The sequence below is a fragment of the Palaemon carinicauda genome, chromosome 1 (assembly GCF_036898095.1).
Source record: "Palaemon carinicauda isolate YSFRI2023 chromosome 1, ASM3689809v2, whole genome shotgun sequence".
NCBI lineage: Eukaryota > Metazoa > Arthropoda > Malacostraca > Decapoda > Palaemonidae > Palaemon > Palaemon carinicauda.
Genome location: NC_090725.1, coordinates 142,242,223 through 142,267,222, shown reverse-complemented (window position 1 = coordinate 142,267,222; position 25,000 = coordinate 142,242,223). Strand labels below are relative to the sequence as shown.

Genomic DNA, 25,000 nt, shown 5'->3' with positions numbered 1-25,000 from the left:
AGATTTTTTTTTCTCATTTCACCCTGTTCCTTTGGTTGTTTGCAATCTCTCTGAAGCGTGCGGTAATTTTTGCAGATCGTATTTTATATACAAACCAGCTTGTCGGATTGGGCATTGGTTATCTAATATCACATTTTTCCAAAATATAATTACTGGTACATCGTCTAACAATTTCCTCGGGATGAAGATACATTTTACGTGAATATGTTTGAGTTTTTATGTTTACTTTTTGTGTCACGTCATCCAAGAGCCTTCCTGAAGCAGGCGCTGTTGCAGTATTTCGGTTTAAGAAGTGACCTGAGATTGGGTGGAGAGGCCATTTGATTGATACCCACGCTCTCCATACCCTGACAGATTCAAGTATGAGGGTGAAGCCAGGGGTGAGTGGATTGGATAATGATATAAATGGCTGGATTCTCCTTGAAAGTAGGATAAATGACAGGTAAGATTGGAGATTAGGTGTCGCCGGTCATGACTTAAGTGAGCCTAAAACGGGATTAAAGGAGAGAATCGGATTTGTCGACTGGAGGAAAGAAGTGGAAAAAAAAGAAGGAAAGAAAGAGCAGAATATTGAAGGAAATGGCGAAAAGAAAACCAATGTGAATTTGCTAATGAAAAAGCAAAAACAAACCAAATTGGACTCATGATAAACTTGTTGTTGGTGATTCATATGTTTTATATGGATATAGTAATAGACATACACAGTTAGATATTTGCATATAATTTTGAGAAACAGTACTTAAAATATAGTCTACCACCTTGGATTAGTTACTCCCTATTCTACTGGGTAGAAATAAACACTATCAAAACGACTGTCAGTAATGTTTCATGTTACTCTTTGTTTTAAGTGAATACACGTCGCCAAAATTGTGGTAAGCTACATTGATTTATGTGAAATATGTATTTTTGTACTCTTTTATTATACTAAATGGTATAACTGTATATTTATATATCATAACATAGCTCCGTCACACCTTAATAACCAATGCAAGTTTCTTTACCTATGGATATAATCGTACCTAGCAGAATTAAAATAATTTTATAGTTTTTTTTATGGAGAAACCATGGGAAAAATTATCTCAAAGGAAAATTCAGAAAAAAAAAACTACTTGGCTAGCCATGGGAAACTGTCATCCAACCTGAAGGACAAATCCGAGCTTCCTTGTAGGACCTTAGTGTCTTGAACAGACTTTGATTCACGTTCCCTCTACTTTATAATTTACTTTTTGTTGATTGGTCATAAAAAATGGTACATATCCGTGCCAGAGGGGATGGATGTTATCTATATGAATTCTTTAGCATTTTTTTTTATTTCAACCCTACTTGGCGCACCCTAACCTTCTTGAATATCATTTTCGTAGTTAAGCGGAAAAATACAATGCTGAGCGTATTTCTTATGAAAATTTAAAATGCTGAGATAGTAACGTAATATGAAAAAAGACAGACCTTAAATACTATATATTTGGCCTTTTTGTACCAATGGGTTGGCCTTTTAAAGCTGCGGTCAATTAGAAGTTGGCCTTTTTTTATTTACAAATCCTGGCAACCCTGGTTACTATCGAAGTCCGTCATATATGCATCATGAATCGCGATATTTGCCTCTTGTAGTCAATATGTCAAGAGGTGTTTGGGATGAACTTTCAAAGCTAACTGTTTACTTTATACAATTTTTAGTGCTCTTTTATTCCATTGACTAAGTCTTTGCCCTTATAAATTCTTGGAGTTGACCGTATTCAGTTTTTTACAAGTGTTCGACATCTAAGGATAGTGGTTGGTTAGTGTCTCATACGTGGCAGTGTTCATAGATATCTTTTGTCCTAAGTCTAGTCGTATTCGTGCTATTTTGTCCTGCAGTGGATTAGAAACGGTATGAATTAGTATATATATATATATATATATATATATATATATATATATATATATATATATAAATATATATATATATATATATACACACACACACACACAATATATATATATATATATATATATACATATATATACACACACACACACACACACGTATATATATATATATATATATATATATATATATATATATATATATATATATATATAACCCTTATATATTATTGTTGTATATATACATACTATTAGATAAGTACATATATATTAGTATATGTATATATCCTATTATGTATATATATATATATATATATATGAATACATAGATAAAAATTTAATTTCATATATACATACATACATATATATATATATATATATATATATATATATATGTATATATATATATATATATATACATATATATATATATATATATATTATATATAGACACACACGTGGCTAAGTGGTAAAGTCACTGTCATACAAGTATCCTGGACCAGGGTTCGAAACCCGGCCAGTCAGATACTATAGTCTTTGAGGGATTTCGCCTGGGGCTCTGATCCTGAGGTCTTTAAGAGAATCCAAACTTTAATATATTAAAACATATGGCCTTTTTTTAAATTATACATACACACACACACACACACACACACATATATATATATATATATATATATACTGTTCTCACTGAGCTAGCGGAAGGCTCAGCTCAACGAATATTTGACCCAGTGCTTTCGTATTGCCATACCTCTTCTGAGCCAATAGGAGAGTGCTAGGTCTATGAGTATGTCTGTTCCACCACAACGCTTTTCTCATTTTGAAAATTATGTTGTTGACAGTTAAGTATGAAGATTCAATGACAATTTCTTTCGTTCCGAACTTCCAGCTCATTGTTTTCCAATCATCCCCTTCCGCTAGATACACTGTAATTTGTCTATGACTCTCTCATTCAAACATTTAACAATCATCATGATATTCTCGTAATTCCTGTCGTTCACTGTAAAATAAGTTTTATTTGTGTTTTAGATGAAGTTTGATACTTTAACCTAAGCCTGCTTCGAGAGGTGATCGCTTAATAAACTGATCTTTAGGACTCGGGACAGTACATTCCAAGCTTCGATCAACTCACCTTTAGCTTGTCGATCTCATCCTCGAGTTGTGAATCCACAGAGATCATCTTCTTAAGGGCCTCCTCCACAAAGGTCATCCTGCTGTAGAGCTGCGAGTGATCCTTCTTCTGCATGAGAGCATCGAATATCCTCCAGAGGGCGCGCGTGATCAGACGGTGGCCATCGGACACCTGCATTGAAGGGGTGGCGTCGTATCGCCTCACGTCGTTCCTCACGGAGCTTCCATAACGTTTGCCTTCGTTCAGAACGGCACTGTTCCTGATGACGTCACTACCGGCCAATGGTCTTGGCAGGTTCTTTTGCGCTACCGCTGACGTCACGGCACAAGCCATAGCTAGCGTTATTGCGCAAGTGCAGAGACACTTTGTCGTTACCCTCATGTTTAGGATTTATATCAGCGAAAGTTCTATAAATATTTTCTTTTTAATCTTTTCTATTTATGTTAAGTTTGGATGAATTTTCACAGTCCTGTGGGGAATAGAAAGAAAGAAGATTAAATATTTCTATAATAAAGATCATGAAAAATAAAGATAGTTTTCCCTAAGTTTTGTGTGCATATATCGACCAACAATTCGCCTAGAATAAGTTTTCGTGTCATCTAATAATTTTTCTATTGTTGATTTTTTTAATATTCATCCAGATAAGATAGTCTCATCTCAAATGAAACAGATAAAAAAAACGCGTAGGTGAAATAGAGTAACTTCAAGAGTCAATGAAAAATACGCGTTCGGAGTTTAAGAATTACTAGAGGACTCGCTAACTTTAAACGGTGAACATAATAATAATTCCTTCCTTTTTTCAGCATGGGGGATTATTTTGCATTATCCTTTTCAGTTGACATTTAGATAAAGATGACGTGTCTATAGACAGAGGAAGGTAACTGTGATTATGTACAATGTCTGTAACTTGCAACTACATATCGTTAGTTGACGAGTGATTGAATGAAACAAGACATTATAATAATAACAATATCAATGCAGATAAAAATCATTTAATTGTAACATAGCTATATATCAGATTAACATTTCACATATTGAATAATATTTCTCTTTGATTAATATCCACACCCACATTTTCACTTTTATCATAATTTTGCGGCAAGGCAAGATCACAAAAAAAAAAAAAAAAAAAAAAAATGAATTATAGGGTTGGCGTCGCAATAAGTGTCTCGTATAAGATGGGTAATTAAACAGATCAAGATGATACATACATACATATACCAAAGGCACTTCCCCCAATTTTGGGGGGTAGCCGACAACAACAAGAAACAAAACAAAAAAGGGGACTTCTACTCTCTACGTTCCTCCAGCCTAACCAGGAACTCAGCCGAGTTCAGCTGGTACTGCTAGGGTGCCACAGCCCAACCTCCCACATTTCCACCACAGATGAAGCTTCATACTGCTGAGTCCCCTACTGCTGCTACCTCCGCGGTCATCTAAGGCACCGGAGGAAGCAGCAGGGCCTACCGGAACTGCGTCACAATCGCTCGCCATTCATTCCTATTTATAGCACGCTCTCTTGCCTCTCTCACATCTATCCTCCTATCACCCAGAGCTTTCTTCACACCATCCATCCACCAAAACCTTGGCCTTCCTCTTGTACTTCTCCCATCAACTCTTGCATTCATCACCTTCTTTAGCAGACAGCCATTTTCCATTCTCTCAACATGGCCAAACCACCTCAACACATTCATATCCACTCTAGCCGCTAACTCATTTCTTACACCCGTTCTCACCCTCACCACTTCGTTCCTAACCCTATCTACTCGAGATACACCAGCCATACTCCTCAGACACTTCATCTCAAACACATTCAATTTCTGTCTCTCCATCACTTTCATTCCCCACAACTCCGATCCATACATCACAGTTGGTACAATCACTTTCTCATATAGAACTCTCTTTACATTCATGCCCAACCCTCTATTTTTTACTACTCCCTTAACTGCCCCCAACACTTTGCAACCTTCATTCACTCTCTGACGTACATCTGCTTCCACTCCACCATTTGCTGCAACAACAGACCCCAAGTACTTAAACTGATCCACCTCCTCAAGTAACTCTCCATTCAACATGACATTCAACCTTGCACCACCTTCCCTTCTCGTACATCTCATAACCTTACTCTTACCCACATTAACTCTCAACTTCCTTCTCTCACACACTCTTCCAAATTCTGTCACTAGTCGGTCAAGCTTCTCTTCTGTGTCTGCTACCAGTACAGTATCATCCGCAAACAACAACTGATTTACCTCCCATTCATGATCATTCTCGCCTACCAGTTTTAATCCTCGTCCAAGCACTCGAGCATTCACCTCTCTCACCACTCCATCAACATACAAGTTAAACAACCACGGCGACATCACACATCCCTGTCTCAGCCCCACTCTCACCGGAAACCAATCGCTCACTTCATTTCCTATTCTAACACATGCTTTACTACCTTTGTAGAAACTTTTCACTGCTTGCAACAACCTTCCACCAACTCCATATAACCTCATCACATTCCACATTGCTTCCCTATCAACTCTATCATATGCTTTCTCCAGATCCATAAACGCAACATACACCTCCTTACCTTTTGCTAAATATTTCTCGCATATCTGCCTAACTGTAAAAATCTGATTCATACAACCCCTACCTCTTCTAAAACCACCCTGTACTTCCAAGATTGCATTCTCTGTTTTATCCTTAATCCTATTAATCAGTACTCTACCATACACTTTTCCAACTACACTCAACAAACTAATACCTCTTGAATTACAACACTCATGCACATCTCCCTTACCCTTATATAGTGGTACAATACATGCACAGACCCAATCTACTGGTACCATTGACAACACAAAACACACATTAAACAATCTCACCAACCATTCAAGTACAGTCACACCCCCTTCCTTCAACATCTCAGCTTTCACACCATCCATACCAGATGCTTTTTCCTCTATCTATCAAGATGATAGATAGAGGAAAAGGCTGTTACATCAGGACCACATGAATCACCAAATGCATCAGTCCAAAGATTTATTTCCTTTGAAGTGAATGTGGATGAAAGTGGCTTTCTGAGTAATATAGTCAGATACAAGTTTCCTTTCAATTCGGAGTAGAGAATTGCTGCCAAAGTATGTAATTTCTGTTAAATTTCCTGTCCAGTTTCGATCAGGCATTTCTGCCATATTCGGAATAGAGTTTCCGTTTAATTTTTAAAAGAGATTCTATTATATACCGAATAAAGTATGATAGTATTGAATAAATACAAATTGCATTAAATTATACGTAACTCCAATATCTTAGCTTGTGTCACACAAATGATACCTTCACTAATCAAATTTATGGTGATATTTTGGCTGATGCGTTTAACAGTAAACAGAACAATAAAAACTCAATCTGCCGTATTCCTTTATTCCTGAAGCTAGATTAAAAATCTTTTATTCAGCTTTTAAACTAATGGAGTTATAGATCCAAATGGTATTTTCCTTTGTTTTTACCTTTTTTGGTAAAACGGCAGTTTTTTTTAGCCCCCAGATAATTTTTTACTCTTCACAAGGTAGCTTGTGTACTTAATGGTGACATGGAAATGTTATTCTATTGGATGAATGTGGGCGTGGTATGCTGTTTCACTTTCCCAAAAGTTTTGAAGCTTATGATGCTATCCCTACAATTTCAAATGTAAAGAAATCCATTGCATGTAGTCGTGAAGTTCTCATACCTAGTTTGTATTCAATTGCTGCTTTTGATCGTGTTGTTCGTTAGGTTCTTGTTTTAAAACTTTGAATCTTGGGTCCGTTCTTAATATTATCATCGCATTTTTGACTAATTGATTACAAAGATTAGTTATTAATACGCACCTTAGTGACTTCATAGAATCCCTGATGTTCCCCAAAGTAGTATCCTTGATGTTAGACTTTGATATCATATACAGATGGTAATAAGGTTGACCGAAAAAAAAAAAATATAAAAGCTTGTTTCTTATGCAGATGATACTACTTTCTTTGCATAGATCGCATCGTCTGTGGTTGCTGAATTCCTTGGCAAAAATCCAACTAGAAGTAGTATATAGTGCCAATTATGAGGGATGCAAAATTTAAAGAATGTTTTTTAGTAGGTCTAGAACATCGAATCCTCCCAACTAAGATATTTTCATTGATATTGTTTCTTCTACTCCAACTTCTACTGCAACTTACTAAAGTTTTGGGTATTTTTCGTAATTGCATATTCACTGTTCTTCAATTATAAACCTCAAAATACTGGCACATTAGGGAAAAAATTCAAGCTAATCGGTGACTACCTACTTTGAGGTAATGTTTGTAATCTTTTATTTTGCCAAGTTTTGAAAATTATTCTCCTGCCTGTTTTTCTGCAGTTAACTCTCATTTTAAACAGTTTAAATAATTCTCGAATTCTATCAGATTCATTATTTCTAATCTAGATATTATTCTGAAATCTTCTCATATTGTAACATCCAAGTCCAAGCACAGTATTATTAGTATGTAGCTGATTCTAGCAGTCTTTCTTGTTCCTCGTAAGGCTTTATACTACACAGTATTCTAGAAGTTTTAGTCTGTTACCAAATTGTGGAATGATTTTCCAAAACGATATGAGTCGGTGGCCAACTTCAGAAGTTCACGCTTGGTGCAAACGGTTGTTTATTGAGCAGGTTGACTTAAGTCTCGTTCCATTGTTTATCTGTTTATTATCTATCCAATAATGTTATTTATCTTAGCCTGTTATACTTTTTATATTATTTCTCTTTAGATTATTCTTTACTTCCCCATTCTCATTCCATACTCTGCCCCTTTTGCTTGTAGCTTTTAGCTTTTGCAAATAGGTGTACAGCATATACATACATACATTATATATACAGTATATATATATATATATATATATATATATATATATGTATATATATATAAATATATATATATATATATATATATATATATATATATATATATATATATATATATATATATATATATATATATATATATAGATATATATATATATATATATATATATATATATATATATATATATATATATATATATATGTATGTATATATATATATATATATATATATACACATATATATATATAGATATATATATATACACACACACACACACATATATATATATATATATATCTACTGTATATCTATCTATCTATCTATCCATCTATCTATATATATATATATATATATATATATATATATATATATATATATATATATGAATGGTGCGGACAAACTGTGCCCGAGATAGTTTTCAGGATAACAGGAAAACTGCATTTACGTGACTCTTCATCAGGACTACATTGATTAAGTGAAAACTTTAAGATACAAAAAATATTTGGAAACTAAAAAGTTAATTAACAAATATTGATAAATGAAAGCTTTATGATTCTTTGAAATGAAAAAAGTTTAAGATCAGTTTTAAATTACATAAATGAATTTTCACAAAACTTCACAGAATTCCATGGTTGACCCCATATTCAACGAAGCTTATGATTCCATTTTAGTAATGGGGTTGATGTCGATTCTTCAGGAACATCATCTCATGGTCAAAGCAGACTTAGTTGTAAAGCTTACTCGCCCCTCAGAAATTTAGGTTTCTGACCTGCATTGATCTTGGATTCGATTCCATATGGAGCAGTGCCTTTCCTTATGACAAATTGTGGCTCGATGCTACTGCATTGTCTCTGCAATGAGCGAGCGAGTAAGCTTCACTAATTAGTCTGCTTTGAACGAGAGATTACGTTTCTGAAGAACCGTCATCAATCTTATTGCAAAAATGGAATTGCAAGCTTCTATGAATAAAGGGGGGGGGGGTGTGGTTGGGCCTTATGAGATCGGTCATGAAATTCTGTGAGGCCATGTGAAAAATCTTTTCTTTTTTATTTCGAAATTGATCTCGTTTTTATTATTTCAAACAATTTTAAAGCTTTCATTTATCAATATTTGGTAATTAATTTTGGAGTTTCCTAATATTTTTGTATCTTAAATTTTTCACTACCGTAATCTTTACATTAAAGTGCAATTCCCTCACTCAACCAATGCAGTCCTGAAGAAGAGTCTGGTAAAAAGAAAGTGATGCGAAACGCGTGTCGACACTAAATAATAAATGAAGAAACGTAAATGCAGTTTTCCTGTTATCCTGAAAACTATCTGGAGCACAGTTTATCTTCAGAGATGCTATACATTCAGACGATGTAATCTATGCAAGGAAAGTAGTATCATCTGCGTAAGAAAGACGCTTGTTTTTGTGGTCAACCTAATTACCATCTGTACATAATTCAAATGAAACAGGTCACAGATACTACCTTGGGGAACATCGAGATATTAAATCCCTGTAGTCAACTAAGGTGCTTATTAACAACTAATCTTTGTGATAAATTAGTCAAAACTTCGATAGTAATATTAAGAAAGGGTCCACAGACTCCACTTAGGTGCTTATGCCTTAACAAAAGTTGGGATGAGGTATAGCGCATATGGCCTTCGCCGAAAAATTATTTCGCGAACTGAAGTTTTTTTGAAAATCGGTACGTCCAAACTAATCCAGATTAAGGCTTCATATTTGTTGCACCAAGTTTGAAAGCAAGGACCTCATGAATAACTCGATCAAAAGCAGCAATTGAATTCAAACTAAGTATACGAACTTCATGAGCAGATTCATTTACATTTAAAATTGTAAGAATAGCACCATAAGCTTCAAATCTTTTGTGAATGTGAAACCGTAAACTAGAGACCACATGGATACTCTCGGCACATGCATTCAGGTGATTTGCGCGCACACACATACATATATTTATATATTTACACACACACACACACACACACACACACATATATATATATATATATATAGATATAGATATATATATGTGTGTGTGTGTGTTTGTGTGTTTGTTTGTGTATTTAGAGATCCTACTTGCCAGCTTTCTATTTTGATGTGCAGTGGCGTTGACTGGTTCAAAGTCAGATAAATGCGGACTCTATCTTGTCTTAGATTGAAAAGTGTTCAAGAACAGTTCATGCTTTTAGACTTTGTATTTAATTAGCTCGTACTTTCTCTGAATTAATTTGTAAGAGCGGTTAATGTTTCTCACTTTTGTCGCTTTTTAAAGCACAACTGTCTTTTAAAGTATGAAGCTGTATCTCCTTTTCTATTTCAGCTTTCTGTAATCGTGTTTTTAGGCCTAAGTTTTTTTTTCTTTCTTTTTTGCAATCATAGGTTTAATTTAATCTTATTTCATCGAATAATTAGCTGGGTCAAAGTCCTGTAAACATCTGATAATCAAGTCACTTGTTTCTTGACCTTTGCAAACTTGCTGCAAACACATCCACTTCTCTGTCAAAAGACGATGAAGTGCTGAACGCGTTGAACTTCTAGAACGACAGCATTCTGAAGTTAGATGAAATCGATTTTGTGCTTCAGCCAAACTATATCCAGTTAATGAATTTTTACTTATTTATATACCATGGAATACGTCAGTTATCCTTTCGATAAATATGCACAATTTTCATCATAAAAATCTAAAAACTAGTTAGAATTCAAAAAGGAAAACAAAAGTGAATGAATTTAGATAGTCTTTGAGGCTTGGAAGACCTGTTTCACCTTCTAAATCGACTGGGCAACTGAGTCTTCTATGACCTACCCAAAATTCTACTTATGTATTTAATACTTTTTCGCATTGAGGTTAGTAAAGAGTATATGACTCTTTAAATAACGGGAGCAATAAAGGTATATGATTGCTCTCCCTCCGCCATCTTTACTAAATACAGTCCAAGTATCAACGACAGCTCTCTTTCTTAGAAAGAGCTCCATAGAATCGCCGTAGTTTGCAATGAATGAACCCCTGTTTCATATATCTATTGCACACTGACCTTGTCTTGAGTAATTTCCTCTCACTTGGTCAACATAGAAAGAGAGAGAGAGAGAGGGAAGGAGTAAGAAGATGAGGAAAGACTGTGAGGAGGAAAGACTGTGTGTGAGATGTTATCACATATTGCCAGTAAAAACAGGAATTGCGGCTTTAATTAGACTGGTTTATTCACTTGATTCATTCACAGGAAGAAGAAGAAGAAGAAAGAGACGTCTTATCAATTATGTTTTTGATAACATCGTCCTCTTTTAGCTGTGAGCCAATTACCCAAAGACGCAGAACTGAGTGGCACAAAGGGACCATTACAAGATGGGCTTGAAAATAGCTTGAGCTACATACGTGACAGAGTGGTTGGAAGCATGTTGTGTTAGTGGTGATAATATATATATATATATATATATATATATATATATATATATATATATATATATATATATATATATATATATATTATATATATATAATTTTGAGATTGTGAAGCCACTACCGGTAGTTGTCCTGAAGGTAGATTTATATCACTAATATTGTTAGCCACGTTAGAGCCTTTATATTCCAGTTCAGATCCAAAGCACTGAAGAATCTAGCTCATTTCTGACAGCTTCCTGGAGTGCATGTAGGTCATTGCGTGGGTGGAACTGACAGCCCTTGTACAAGTTCGATAGATAATAATCGCATGATGAGGACCAGTTTCAACATTCTTAATAGTTAAACAAAGAACACAGCAAGAGTTCCTTTTTTTTTCATCTCTCAGCGTCAGCTTAAGATTGGGCCACAATCACTTCTTTCCTGTTTTCCAAATTTCTATTTGGTTTTAGCCGTGTTTTTCTCAGGTTGTGTTGGAGTAATTTGTTGTTGCAATGTCAGAATGAGTCTAAAATGATTTTACCGTTTTACTCTATCAGTAAGATAATTTTAGGAACCCCCATCTCTCTCTCTCTCTCTCTCTCTCTCTCTCTCTCTCTCTCTCTCTCTCTCTCTCTCTCTCTCTCTCTCTCTTGTATCCGGATCTGTTTATCGTTGTATGATTCTAAGACATGATTAAAGTAATTGTTGGTTTAATAAGAGATTTATAGAATCTTGTAAAAAGTCTATTCTTTTAATAAGTTGTTGTTATTATTATTATTATTATTATTATTATTATTATTATCATTATTATTATTATTATTATTGTAAGAAACAACATTAACATTAGTAGTTTTACATGCATAATGTGCTGTCTCATATAAAGTATTAAGCAACAGGTATTGCATTCACGTTTGTATATGTTTTATCTAACAAGTATCTCAATGTAGTAATATATAATTTTCATCTGCACTTGCTACTCCATAAGAGAAAATAGTTGCTCCGTCAATTTGAACTTAATTCATCATTCATTATATATAATAGTTTAATTAAAACTTATTAGTTTGGCCTGGCCCAACCCTTAATTACTACTACTACCACTTCTACACCCCCCCCACACACACAATAATAATAATAATAATAATAATAATAATAATAATAATTTTTTCCCAAACTCGTGACATTCATACTTTTAAACGTTAAGCGACAATAGATCCTAATATTGAATTCACTCCACATTGTGTATTCTTGGTCTTTTGATTTGAAGACCTATCAACTGAATTCACTCACCTGAAATTTCTGAAGTAAGAATAAAACGAAAAGAATTGGGGAAAAATTAGCTTGATTATGAGGGAAGCGACATCACATTAAAAAGAAATGTTACCGTTATTAATTTTTTTTCCATTCATTTAATGTAAGCAGTGTGTAGGTATTTTAGTTTTTCCAACAAATACAGCTGACTTCACTGCACTTGGAAATAATTTTCAATATCTCCTCAAAAAATCGAAGCGGATGAAATAAGTATTTCGAAAAGATAGAAAGAAGTTTATGAAACCACAGAGCGCCAGGCTCCGTTCTTATAGGTGTTGCAGATTATAATGGTCGATGGGTCCTCACCACCTACGGGAGACGGCTTCTTCATCCGATTTTCGAATCTTGTGGGCATTCCGTTCGATTTAGATGGATGAAAATAGGTTCTCACTTAAATGTCTCTAGTATGTTAGAAAGAATCGATATAATGCTCTGAAAGTACGGCTTACGTGGAGAGAGAGAGAGAGAGAGAGAGAGAGAGAGAGAGAGAGAGAGAGAGAGAGAGAGAGAAGCCGATATTTCTCTCGAGTGTTGTTCGGGTTTTTTTATTTTTGCTTGAAAGATAAATATAGCTGCTTCAAATGGCGAAAGCTCTTTCCGATTATACTCATGGGTATAGCGAAAGCAAGATTTGCATTTACTGTACGTTGAAAGCGAAGAAATCTAGTATAAAAAAACTGTCATGTTTTTGTTTGATGACGTTTTCGTCTCCTATGACATTCATTTTTTATGACGAAAGTACAAATCATACTTCAAGGCAATTAATGTGTAGATATGACTGGCAATTAAACCCAGATGTAACCAAGTGTTGAAAACTGCACTTCACTTGCACTCAGCTCGTAGATGATTTTCGCTACACCCTAGATACAGGTTATTTCGTTATGTCTATTAGTGGATGACGTCAGGAGTTTTAAAGCCATCATTATTCTTAGTCATCTTCCTGAAACTTTGATTTATTCTTTAACGGAAGGATGCAAGATTGTATGTGTTTCATCTAAAGTTTTTGTTTCCCGAATTAATTGAATTGTGCTGCTTTCTCTTCACATTATTATTTACGGATTTTCAATTATGTGAGACAAATCAAATGACTATATATAACTCAAACCTCCTTATCTGCTGCCATTACATTTCAAGCACCCTTGCTCTTGCCGAATTCCAAGGCCATTAGGCAATGTATATTACGGATTTTTTTTTTTTTTTTTAAATATTCACTTAGGAAATATGATTATATTTTTAATGTAAAATATAGTGCTCTGTTGAATCTTCAGTACTGTAATAATAATATAGTACTGTACATTAAAATCTTATACTGAGAATATTCACCACCTCCCTTCCCCCCCCCTCTCTCTCTCTCTCTCTCTCTCTCTCTCTCTCTCTCTCTCTCTCTCTCTCTCTCTCTCTCTCTCTCTCTCTCTCATTTATAAGCATTTTAATGGGCTTTGCTACACTAAACTGTTGAGTATAAAATTTACATGTACTGTATACTTTATATTACCGTAGTATTATCAGGATATTGCCCTGTATGGTACTAATGCTAATACTACTTTTACGGATAACAGTGATAATGATAGTAATAAAAATAATAGTAAAAGTGTGATGAAACATACACTGTAAATTAATCACCAAAACCTAACTGTTTGACGCTCATGCTATATACTGTATACTATAAAGATATCACCATGAAAATAATTAAATGAAGCTCTAAAACAATACAGTTCTGTATATGATTAGATAAAATTCAATAATATAAAAAGCATGATAAAGTCAGCGATATGAAGAGATTCCTACATTCTCTCTCTTTGAAATTAAAGGAAAAGCTGTAGGAATTTAATTGTTCTGATTCTTTCATAAGCTTATATAATTTTTATTTAGATAAAGTATATTATTTCAGGTTGAAAGATAATTAATTTATATAAATTTTTCGATTTGATAATTCTTTTTATTTGGCAACGAAAAAAAATCCTTTTTTTTTTTTTTTAAATAAATGGAATACGTTTAAAGGTATAATAGTATGATAATATGAAATATGTTTAACTCTTTTCTATAAGAAATTCCCTCATGGAAATGAAGCACACAATCAAACCGAAATAGAATTTTCCTTTAGAGCAGTACACTCGTTTTATCTGATGACTCTCTGTCAGAGCCGACCATTTTTTTCTGACCATGCAGTTCTGACTTCGGTGTTTTGTTTCAAGTTTTAAATTTTTAACAATGATAGTTGAACATAATTTTGGTTCTCATTTTCTGATATTGCTAAAGGGCATTTTTTTTTTAAGTACTATATACATCTTTAAGTTAACTAATTAGTAGGCCTCCAGTCTGCCTCTAACACAAGTAGGGGTAAGACGTGTTCTCATGACTCTCTAGTACTTGAGGATATTGGCCCCTAAGGGTTTTTAAAACCTTTCCTCGACTCTGTCATCGGCATCGTTCTGGTCTCGCTTTATGTGTCACCCTTCTTTGTGACGAAACTTCGAGAAAAGTGAACCCCATGATGCAAAAGGAAGATTAAGACACAAGACAACAGTCCCAAGACTCATAACGTGCCAAATTGATGGCTCTGGCTATGGCATTGTATAGGCGCTATTAGGATCAGAGTTCACGAAGTAACTCACACTATCTCAGCATACTTCGTTAATGTAGACGAAGATCACTCACATAAAATCTCAAAGACAAAGAGCAAAATTCTTTTTCTAAAAGAACAGCTTGAAGTGATTAGCCCCTCAGAATATAATGCCATGAAAATTATAGAAGCAAAAGATCAGGACGAAAGAACTGCAGAATACGGAAATGTTTTTAAAGAAGGCATTAAGAGGAAAACGATTGAGCTAAAGTGAATGATGATATAATACTGAAAAAAATGCCACATTATGAAAATAAATTTTAAAACACTGAAGATGGCAAAGAAAGCTATAGATCTTTTCATAGCCTACCAATACATCCCAAATCAATATATTGAACAGGATATATTGTGAAATTGTCATTTTGTTATCTTATGAGCATCTGTATAAGGAATGTTGTATAGATAAGAATTCTGAAATATGCTATGATTTCTCATCATATGACCACGCATACAAGGAATGTGCAGAAAATACAAAGAAATGTGTCCAATGCAATCAACAACATAGAACTTTAGCAGCGAAATGCCATGTGAGAAAAGGTCTAATTAAAAAGAACATGCAATGTATGAAGCTGAACAGAGATGCAATATTCACTTCAAACAACGATACAAGTTACGTCAAAGTATTATCTGCCAATACAGGGAATTGCCAGGCTAATGCAAACAGCCTTCTAAACAATATAGAAAAAGAGACACAATTGTGACAATAACAAATATAACAATAAAATTGGGACTGCTTCAAGATGGATTCTAACCCTCAATAATAAACAGCATATAACAATTAACCAACAATAAATAAGGTAGCAAGCACCATGAAGAGGAATAAAAGACAACAGAACCGTACAAGCAGAACATGTGAGTTTCAAGCTTCTCGGGATATACAGTTGGATATGCAGGATTCAGCACAATGTGAAGAGGGCATAGAAGCAAGTTCAGAAGACATCTCATCATGCGGCGACTTGACATCCGGAAATGAACCTAATTTGGTCTCAAATGAACCAATTCCTCCATCAGGAGATATAAGAAATTTTCAAGAAATACATAAATCAACATAAGAAATAGACAAGCCTCACTACAAACCCTCCCAGATGATAATAGAAATAAATAAATAATCAAATAAATTACCCCAATAGCGGATGTGGTGTAAAAAGAATCAATATAGTGAGAATTAAGGAAATAGCCTGAAGAAGCAGTGGAAAAGTTAGAATAGGTGTAAGGTTGAATTAGTATTTTCGTGGCATTCGATGTTTGTTGAAAGAATTGAGGACAGAGTGTTTGTTGAGAGGAGTGTCCAATTGAGAGGTACAAGGTGGTAGGAGGAGAAGAAAGCCTCGAAAGGGGTAGTTAAAGACGTGAAAGATGTATGGGAAAGCACATACCTTATCTAGGAAGCACATAAGTGCACGCAAGATAGCGATGAATGACGCAGGTGTTTAATAGAGTTAGACGCACTACTGATGACCACTCTGTGCTGCTAATGCTATAGGTTTTTTACTGCTCATGTTATTCATTCATGATTTGGCAGGCAATGGGTGAATGTGCCAATGTCTGTTGTTTTATGTTACATATACAAGTATAGTTCACATACATTTACCTTATACACAGTATATGCATCATTTTATTAATTTTCGTCCTGACGAGATGTCAGACGAAAATTAATAAGAAAATATACATTGCTCACGAGAGAGAGAGAGAGAGAGAGAGAGAGAGAGAGAGAGAGAGAGAGAGAGAGAGAGAGAGAGAGAGGTATGTCGCTTGTGCACGCGTGTTTCATACAGTACGTTCAAGGAAGAGGAGCACGTATATACTGTACGTTTAAGGAAGGGGAATACGTGTAAGTAACACTCAAGCGTTGAGGGTTAGTTATGCAAGTTTTTTAAAAAAAAAAAGAAAAAAAAAATCCATGCATAGATATACTATGAAAAAGTGGCAATGGATTCAAGTTGCCGTTGGTAACTTTAGTGCTTGCCCTTGATGACGTGAAAGGAATCTTAATCAATGAATATCCTGTAGTTTTTCTGGGAAGGAAGAGAAAAAACGTAGGCTAGGGGAGGAGAAGGATGTATGTTATACGGCTTTGGATATTAACATGAACTTGTAGGATTTTATTATAAGGACAATTTTGATTGCTTTTAGTCTTGGAAAGGAGCAAAATTATAGAAAGAAATTGCTTTGTTGACAGATTTTTGGAACATTAAAATTTTGTTCTTGAATTGTTTATACTATTTTACTCATACTATTTTACTCTAAGCTAAGTGTTTTTACACAAAAACATTTTAGTAGCTTTAATTCATTGGATTACAAGTTTTGATGAATTTTACACGAATTTTTTTCTTCATATCAAATGATTTGTATTATGCAGCATCTTTCTGGTTAAAGTCACGACTCTCTCTCTCTCTCTCTCTCTCTGTCTCTCTCTCTCTCTCTCTCTCTCTCTCTCTCTCTCTCTCTCTCTCTCTCTCTCTCTCTCTCTCTCTCTTAATCGTGAAATGTGATTTTCCTCCACAAAGCAAATATCAAACATCTTCCCTTTGTATTTCAACTGATCTACAGCTATCTAATGAATTTATTTAGCAAACAGCCGATGATAATTAGTACACGTGCAAGTTGTAAATAAAGAAAAAGATTCTAGAATATTGGATCCCTTGAGCTTTGCTTTGGGTGTTGTGGTAATTTTATACAATTCAGTTGAAATTGCAGATGCAATTCTTGAATAAAAGTTAACTCTTTAAAAATAGAATCGACCCTTCTTGATTTCAATTGCAAAAAAAGAAAAAAAAATTAGCATTCTGAGTAAGTCATTCAACAAATTTTGAGGGACCTGTCTATCCTAACGAGATGTTCATATTCTGTCACGTTTTGAGTATTGTTCTCCCGCCTGGTCTTCGGCAGTTGACTCTCATCCTAAGTATTTGCAAAAAAGTCCGAGGTTTCATCGCTTCTCATACTTGAGTTTATCATTATTCTAGGACGCTATGTCATTCTCTTCATGATTCTGATCGTCCTTGTCAGTTGGATGCTCCAAGATTACACCATCCATCCCAAATTATGAGACCTGCAGTTAATTCTAAAATGATTCCTCACAGTTTTATAGAATTTCTGTGCCTGTTGTGATCACATTGTAGAATGATTCACCTAATCATGAAACTGAATCGTTGGAACTTCGAAAGTCCAGATCTGATGCAAATACTATCTTTTTGATCGGGTTTGATAAGTTTTGTTTCACAATATATGAGGTTATGTTCTCAAATTTATGTGACTTTCCTCTTTGCCTTATTCGTTTATCATTGCTATTTTCTCCTCTATAGCTGCTCCAGATTCTCGGCGTCAATGACCTTAAATGTCAGGATGCCAGAAAACCTCAAATCAATCAATCAATCAGTAATGCAGAACGCATTACTGAGCATTTTTCCCTATTGAGTCCCTTGGACTTTCAGCACAGCTCTGTCTTTTATAGTAGTTGTAATATCATTGATAATATCTTAAAATTTTAGCAATATATTCCTTACTACTTTGCCTCTGCTGTTTGATTTAATACATTTTCTTTAGTGATTTTTCATTTTCCTTGTTTCCCGAATGATTTTTGTTTCTAGTATAGACATATCATCATCACCCTGACTTTTGTCAGGGCGTGCAACTAATGGCCATGTTGCTTTTCCTTTAACACATTATTTGGAAACTTGATCTGACCTTTTCAACAGAATAGAAACAGGTGGAGAGGGAGTTTCATAACAAGATCTCGCGTGTTGTTGACGTTTGTTATCATGTGTTGCTCTTCTGTTTGAGCAAGTTTTTTTTTTCTCTTTTTCTGTTGTATTTACAGAGTTGCCTTAAATTCTTTTTTTTTTTTATATTATGATAAATAATCACCTATGGTGGATTTTATCTCAAACATTCAACGTTGTTTGGTTGATATGTTTATTCCGTTATTTTGTATGTTTATTTTTCAAAGATTTTCTTAATTATGTGTTTTGCATCATTATATATGAAAAATTACCAAACTAAGGTAGTAAATGCGATACTTATTACAAGAGTTACCCATTCTGATTTCAGTTTTATTATTATTATTATTATTATTATTATTATTATTATTATTATTATTATTTCATTTTCATTGTTATTATTATTATTATTATTATTATTATTATTATTATTATTATTATTATTACTGTTCAAAGTAACAATAAAGAAAAATCTCCATGAGGGGGAATGAGGCCAGTAAATAATTAGGATTATATCTTGAGAAGTAGTGGATTACAATCAGATGGGAAAGGTCATGGGGCTTGCAACCTCATCCTATAATCTTCACTGAAGATGGGATGAATAACAACCTTTGGAACTACACTCTCTAAAGGAAAGAAACACATAAGGGGATATAGAGTATGTTCATACACACACACACACACACATATATATATATATATATATATATATATATATATATATATATATATATACTGTGTATATAAATTTATATATACATGTGCATCTATATGTATATATATATATACTGTGTATATATATGTATATATATACTGTATATATATATAATATATATATATATATATATATATATATATATATATATTTATACTGTATATATACATATATACATATATATCTATATATATATATATATATATATATATATATATATATATATATATGCATTTATTTATATACTGTATATATATATGTATGTATATATGTATGTATATATATACTGTATATATACATATATATATATGTATATATATTTATATGCTGTATATATATATATATATATATATATATATATATATATATATATATATATATGTATATATATATATATGCATTTATATATACTGTATATATATGCATATATATGTATATATATAATATACATGTATATATACAGTATATATATATATATATATATATATATATATATATATATATATATATATACACACATATATACTTATATATCATCAGCCATAGCTAGTCCATTGCAGGATAAGGGCTTCAGATATGATCTTGCACTCACGTTTGTTTATGGTCTTTCTATGCTAGTCCATACCCGCAAATTTTCTTAGCTCGTTAATCCAACGTATTCTCTTCCTTTCCCTATGTCATTTGCAAATCTTAAGCTGTTAAGGTATGTATCATCAATGTTAAATCCTATAGTTTCCCAATCTATATTTTTAAAAACCTTTTTTAACCACATTGTGAATAATTTGGGAGGCATGGGGTCTCCCTGTCTAACTCTATTCGTTGTCTTTGAAGGGCTGTCAGAATTACTACTGAAGTATTGACAGAATTAACAGCATTCTCATAGTGTATAAATACCATACATAATGGTCTGTCATTTTTCAATAGTTGGTTAATTACATGGATATGGTCAGTTGCTGAATACCCGCTTCTAAAACCTGCCTGCTCCCTTTGTTGATTAAAGTGTAAAAGTGTAGCTGTGTTTCTATTTGGCCTTATATGATCTTTGTAAATATTTGATTTATCTTTGGAAGTAAACTTATTGGGCGACAATTTTTCAGGGCTTTTTTGTCTCCATTTTTGTGAATCAGTATTATGATAAAGTTTTCCAAACTTTCGGTATAGAGCATTCTTGCAGACATTTTGTGTAAAGTTTTTTTCCAAGCTATTTGTATAGAAGTATTCTAGCAAACATTTTGTGTAAAGTTCAATGAGTTTTACTACTATGAAATTTCCATCTATTTATAAGTCAATTATTAGACCATCTTCTCCTTCTGCTTTGCTTCTTTTCAATGCTTTTAATGTTTTCTTTACTCCTCCTACTGTTACTCTTGGTACCGGCTCAGGTGTTTCATTATTTCTATTGGCAAAGTTATTTCTTATACCATTATTGTATAGTATTGTATAGAAATCCTCTGCAATGTTTATCACTCTATATGTTTTGTTGATAATATTTCCCTTTTCATAATTTAAATCAAATATCTGTTGGGGCCCTATTTCAAGTCTTTTTTTCATTAACTTGATACTTCTTCCTTTCTTTAGTGTTTCATCGATTTTGGTATGAGTGTGTTTGTGAATGTCTTGAGTTATTAGTTTGTATTATTTTGGATAGTTTTGCTAATTCTATTTCATTTCTCTTGGATTTTAACCTTATTTCCAATCTTTTCTTTATTAGGTTTTTGATGTTTTCTAATAGTTTTCCTTGATCATGTTCACGAACTTTACCACCTATCTGTTGTGTTGATTTTAATATAAATTTAGTTAAATCACTATTCATTTCTTCTTTACTTGCTTCCTTTTCATCATGTGGCTGGGAGTACATATTTTGTGTAGCTAAACTAAACTCATCAGATTTTTCTCTTATTACAGGTTTGTTTATTTTCTTTCTCAAAATTAGTTTTTCTTTTTCTTTCCCAAATCTAGACAAATTTTACTTCTTACTTATTCTATGGTCGTGTGACTTTTAACATATTTAACACTTGCATCTTTAACTAGATTAATTTTTTCACTAAGAATAAAATCTATTTCGTCTTTTGTTTCTCCATTTGGGCTTCTCCATGTTCATTCTCCATGTTCCTTTTTCTTATTTAGTTTGATAATCAATCCTACAATTCCATCACTGATACTATAAAATTCTTTCATGTTAGCTGCAGGGTTTTTATTAATAAGAAAACCCACTGCATTTTCTTTTTTTCTTTTCATGCCCGCTTAAACAAAATATATGATCCTCTTTTAACTCTATAAAAGATTTCCCAGTTCTTCTTATTCCACTCAATCTTGATATATCGCTTCATTTATTTAAGCTCTTCTAGTAACTCAGCAAGCTCTTCTTTAGATAGGGTTTTGACAGTGTATATTGCAAGGTTTAGTTCCGAAGGCAGCCTGCTCTAGTCTAGATTTTTAGCACCCACTGCAGTGGGACATATCTACCTGCCACCTTGGGCAGTTGTCCCACTACTTCTGTGAAGATGGGTACCGACACGGGGTTATTGTATTAATTTCTGGGGTTTGGCCAGTTTTTCATCACTACGCTGTCCACTCAGATTTGTGATGGTGGGGGAATTTTGTCTTATTTCTCACAGCAAACCGAAATTGTATGGGTGACACCGACTAGTACAGCTTGCTTTCCTGATCATGGCGATATGCAAACCCTTTCTCGACGTAAAAGTATCCCCCACTCAAAAAGGGATAGATGCATCTCTCTCTCTCTCTCTCTCTCTCTCTCTCTCTCTCTCTCTCTCTCTCTATATATATATATATATATATACACACACACACACACACACACACACATATATATATATATATATATATATATATATATATATATATATATATATATATATCTTGTAGTGTTGAGGGTCATTTCTAACTCTATGAAACATTAAAAATGAGATTCACGTTTTACGTAAATATTTATATCAACTTGATCTTCACTGTATATGGTTTGGTTGCAATTGTTGAATTTTACAGTAATATGAATTACTTGTAATTCTATCATATACTGTAGCTTAGCGTGCATCTTGAGTACCTTATCATCTTCTGAATTTTAATGAGAACCTCCGAGATCTGCGTACTACGTTATGTATTAGTAACGCAAGATGTGCCTGACGTAAAGTCGCCATCAATTCGTAAAGCTATGCAAGTCTCATGGCATTGGCGTGGTTATCACCTTGTCTTTATTTATAGGAATAGACAAAATGAGTTTGTTTGTACGGGAAATGTCCATTGCCAGCATATTCATTCATATTTACATATGCTAAAAGAGAAGCAGGTAAGGTGCCTGCGGGTGGAGGACACTAGCCACCCAATGAGATTGGGGAGGGGGATGTAAAGGTTCCTCGTTTGGGTCACATCTGGGAATGATGTTTGCCCGTGTTCGGGCTGTTTATGAAAGTTGGTCCTGTATTACAGAGATGCTGATGATGATGATAATGGCGGTGGTGGCTGTGATGATAGTACTTCGTCCGTCTTGGTGTGGATGACTCGGCCTCTCTACCAGTCGTTTCAACATCTTGATTCTTTGTTCTTTTCTAGTAGTTTAATGGGGTTATCTTCATTATGATTTTTCCTTTATATTTCCATTCACTTATTCATCCGCACCTCTTATGTTGTATTAATTGCTGTCTACTTCGATTTCGGGAAGATTTAGACATTTCCCCTTTTCATGAGTTTTTTCCTTAAATAATTTTATGAATATGTTTGTTCACGAAATGGTTTATAGTGTTATGCTACTATCTCTTTTAACTACAAAATGTGTACCAATCTAATACCTCCTTATGAGAAAACTGATATGAAAGCTGTTTGATGATTCTTGTCTGAGATCAAATGAATATCTCTATATCTTCAGAGGTCCCCAACTGTCTTATTTTCTCGTGTATTTTGTGAATCGTACTTTGAAAATAGAATTCGTACCCTGACTTCTCGAACTATTCTTCCTTTGTTCATTCAGAAAGAAGAGACAGAATGAGGTGGTGAAAGAAACACGCACGTACTATCCTACTACGATGGATGCATTTTGGACACATAAAAAGCATAGTGACAGCACACTCCGTGTTTATCGTAGGCCACCCGCAGCCAATTATTAACGAGGAAAAGCTGTTTTACAACGATGCATGATTAAAATATCCACTGCAGGAGATTCAGGTGTAGGGTCATTTGTTCTCGGATTATGGCGGGAAGCCGGGAACGAGCTTCCTTCATGAAGGCTGTGATTTAGTCGGTTGCTGCGTGTTGAGCAGGTTGCCATGGGCATGAGTCTCTTTTTAAACATCTTTCTCGTAGTTTTTCAAATGAATTTTAAATTCAAGAGATGCAAAAAAGGCATAAGCAACCTATGCATCACCGATGTGGGATTTAGTTAGCAACACCTGGGTAGAAATGTTTATTTTCATGATTAGGGGAAAGTGCTCTCGAGACTTGGTTTTGTTGGGGATTTTTTAAGAGCATAAAATAAAAGATTTTGAATTAGTGACTCAATGAATAACTAAAAAGTTAGACAAATTGACAGACTTATGAAAAGTTTTGTAAATAGGTACGTCTGGGTAATGATAGGTATTTACTGAAAGTAAATACATTATTAAGAGTTCGACCAAGAAAACGACGACACAGGAGAAAGTAGAAATCCCAGTCTAACGTTTGAGTTTATGACCAACTTTTAATCGAACCTCACAACCCAGAAAGATAAAACCAGATCGCTCATTCAAAGGCTTTTAAACGAAGACGACGCCGTCCCGGGCCAGATCCTCAAAGACTGATTTTAGATAAAGCCGGACAAGAGGAAGACTTGTAAACAGACTTATTTGTGAAGAACAGGTGGTCAGAAGACCGCCAGCGGACGTCATGGTACTGTTTACTTCAGAGGGAATCTGCAGATCATTTTGGGCCACGTGTTCAGGCCAATAAACGTCAGGGAAGTAGTTTTTGGGAGATTGGCTGTTCGGCATCAAAGTAAAATCTAAAAAAAAAAAAAAAAAAAAAAAAAAGAAAAAAAAAACTGGTTTGGGAAGCAGTAAATACTCAAATGCTACAGGAAGGGTTTTTTGTTAGCTTGCCACGTCTCTCCTGGTGGTAAGTTGGCTTCATCTGACACTGGTCTAGTCACACTTTCGAACGTGTGCCTAATCCGTTCTTCGACCAACTTCATATTATGTGAAAGGATTTCAATTCGACTTGATGTGATGCTAAACTAAAATGGTTATTGTTTTTGTTTTTAACTTTTAGTAACGATTATCATACTACGCTGTCTTCATTTTGAAGAAAAATTAGAATATTTTCAAATTAAAAATATCCTACACCAAGTGTTATATATTTTTAATTGTTTTTATGATTGTTGCCTTTGCCCTTCTTCACAAGTTTTGAACTTGTTTTT

General features: G+C 33.9%; 1 protein-coding gene across 1 annotated transcript in view; it reads right to left on the bottom strand.

The window, feature by feature from the left end:
• Window positions 1–25,000, bottom strand: part of LOC137652304 (C-type lectin domain family 12 member B-like) — a 105,549-nt gene that overhangs the window by 61,173 nt on the left and 19,376 nt on the right. The window contains exon 2 of the mRNA XM_068385624.1: window positions 2,996–3,464. Within this exon, the coding sequence (XP_068241725.1) occupies window positions 2,996–3,376 (381 nt within the window). The 5' untranslated portion in view covers window positions 3,377–3,464. The remainder of the gene's footprint in view (window positions 1–2,995; window positions 3,465–25,000) is intronic.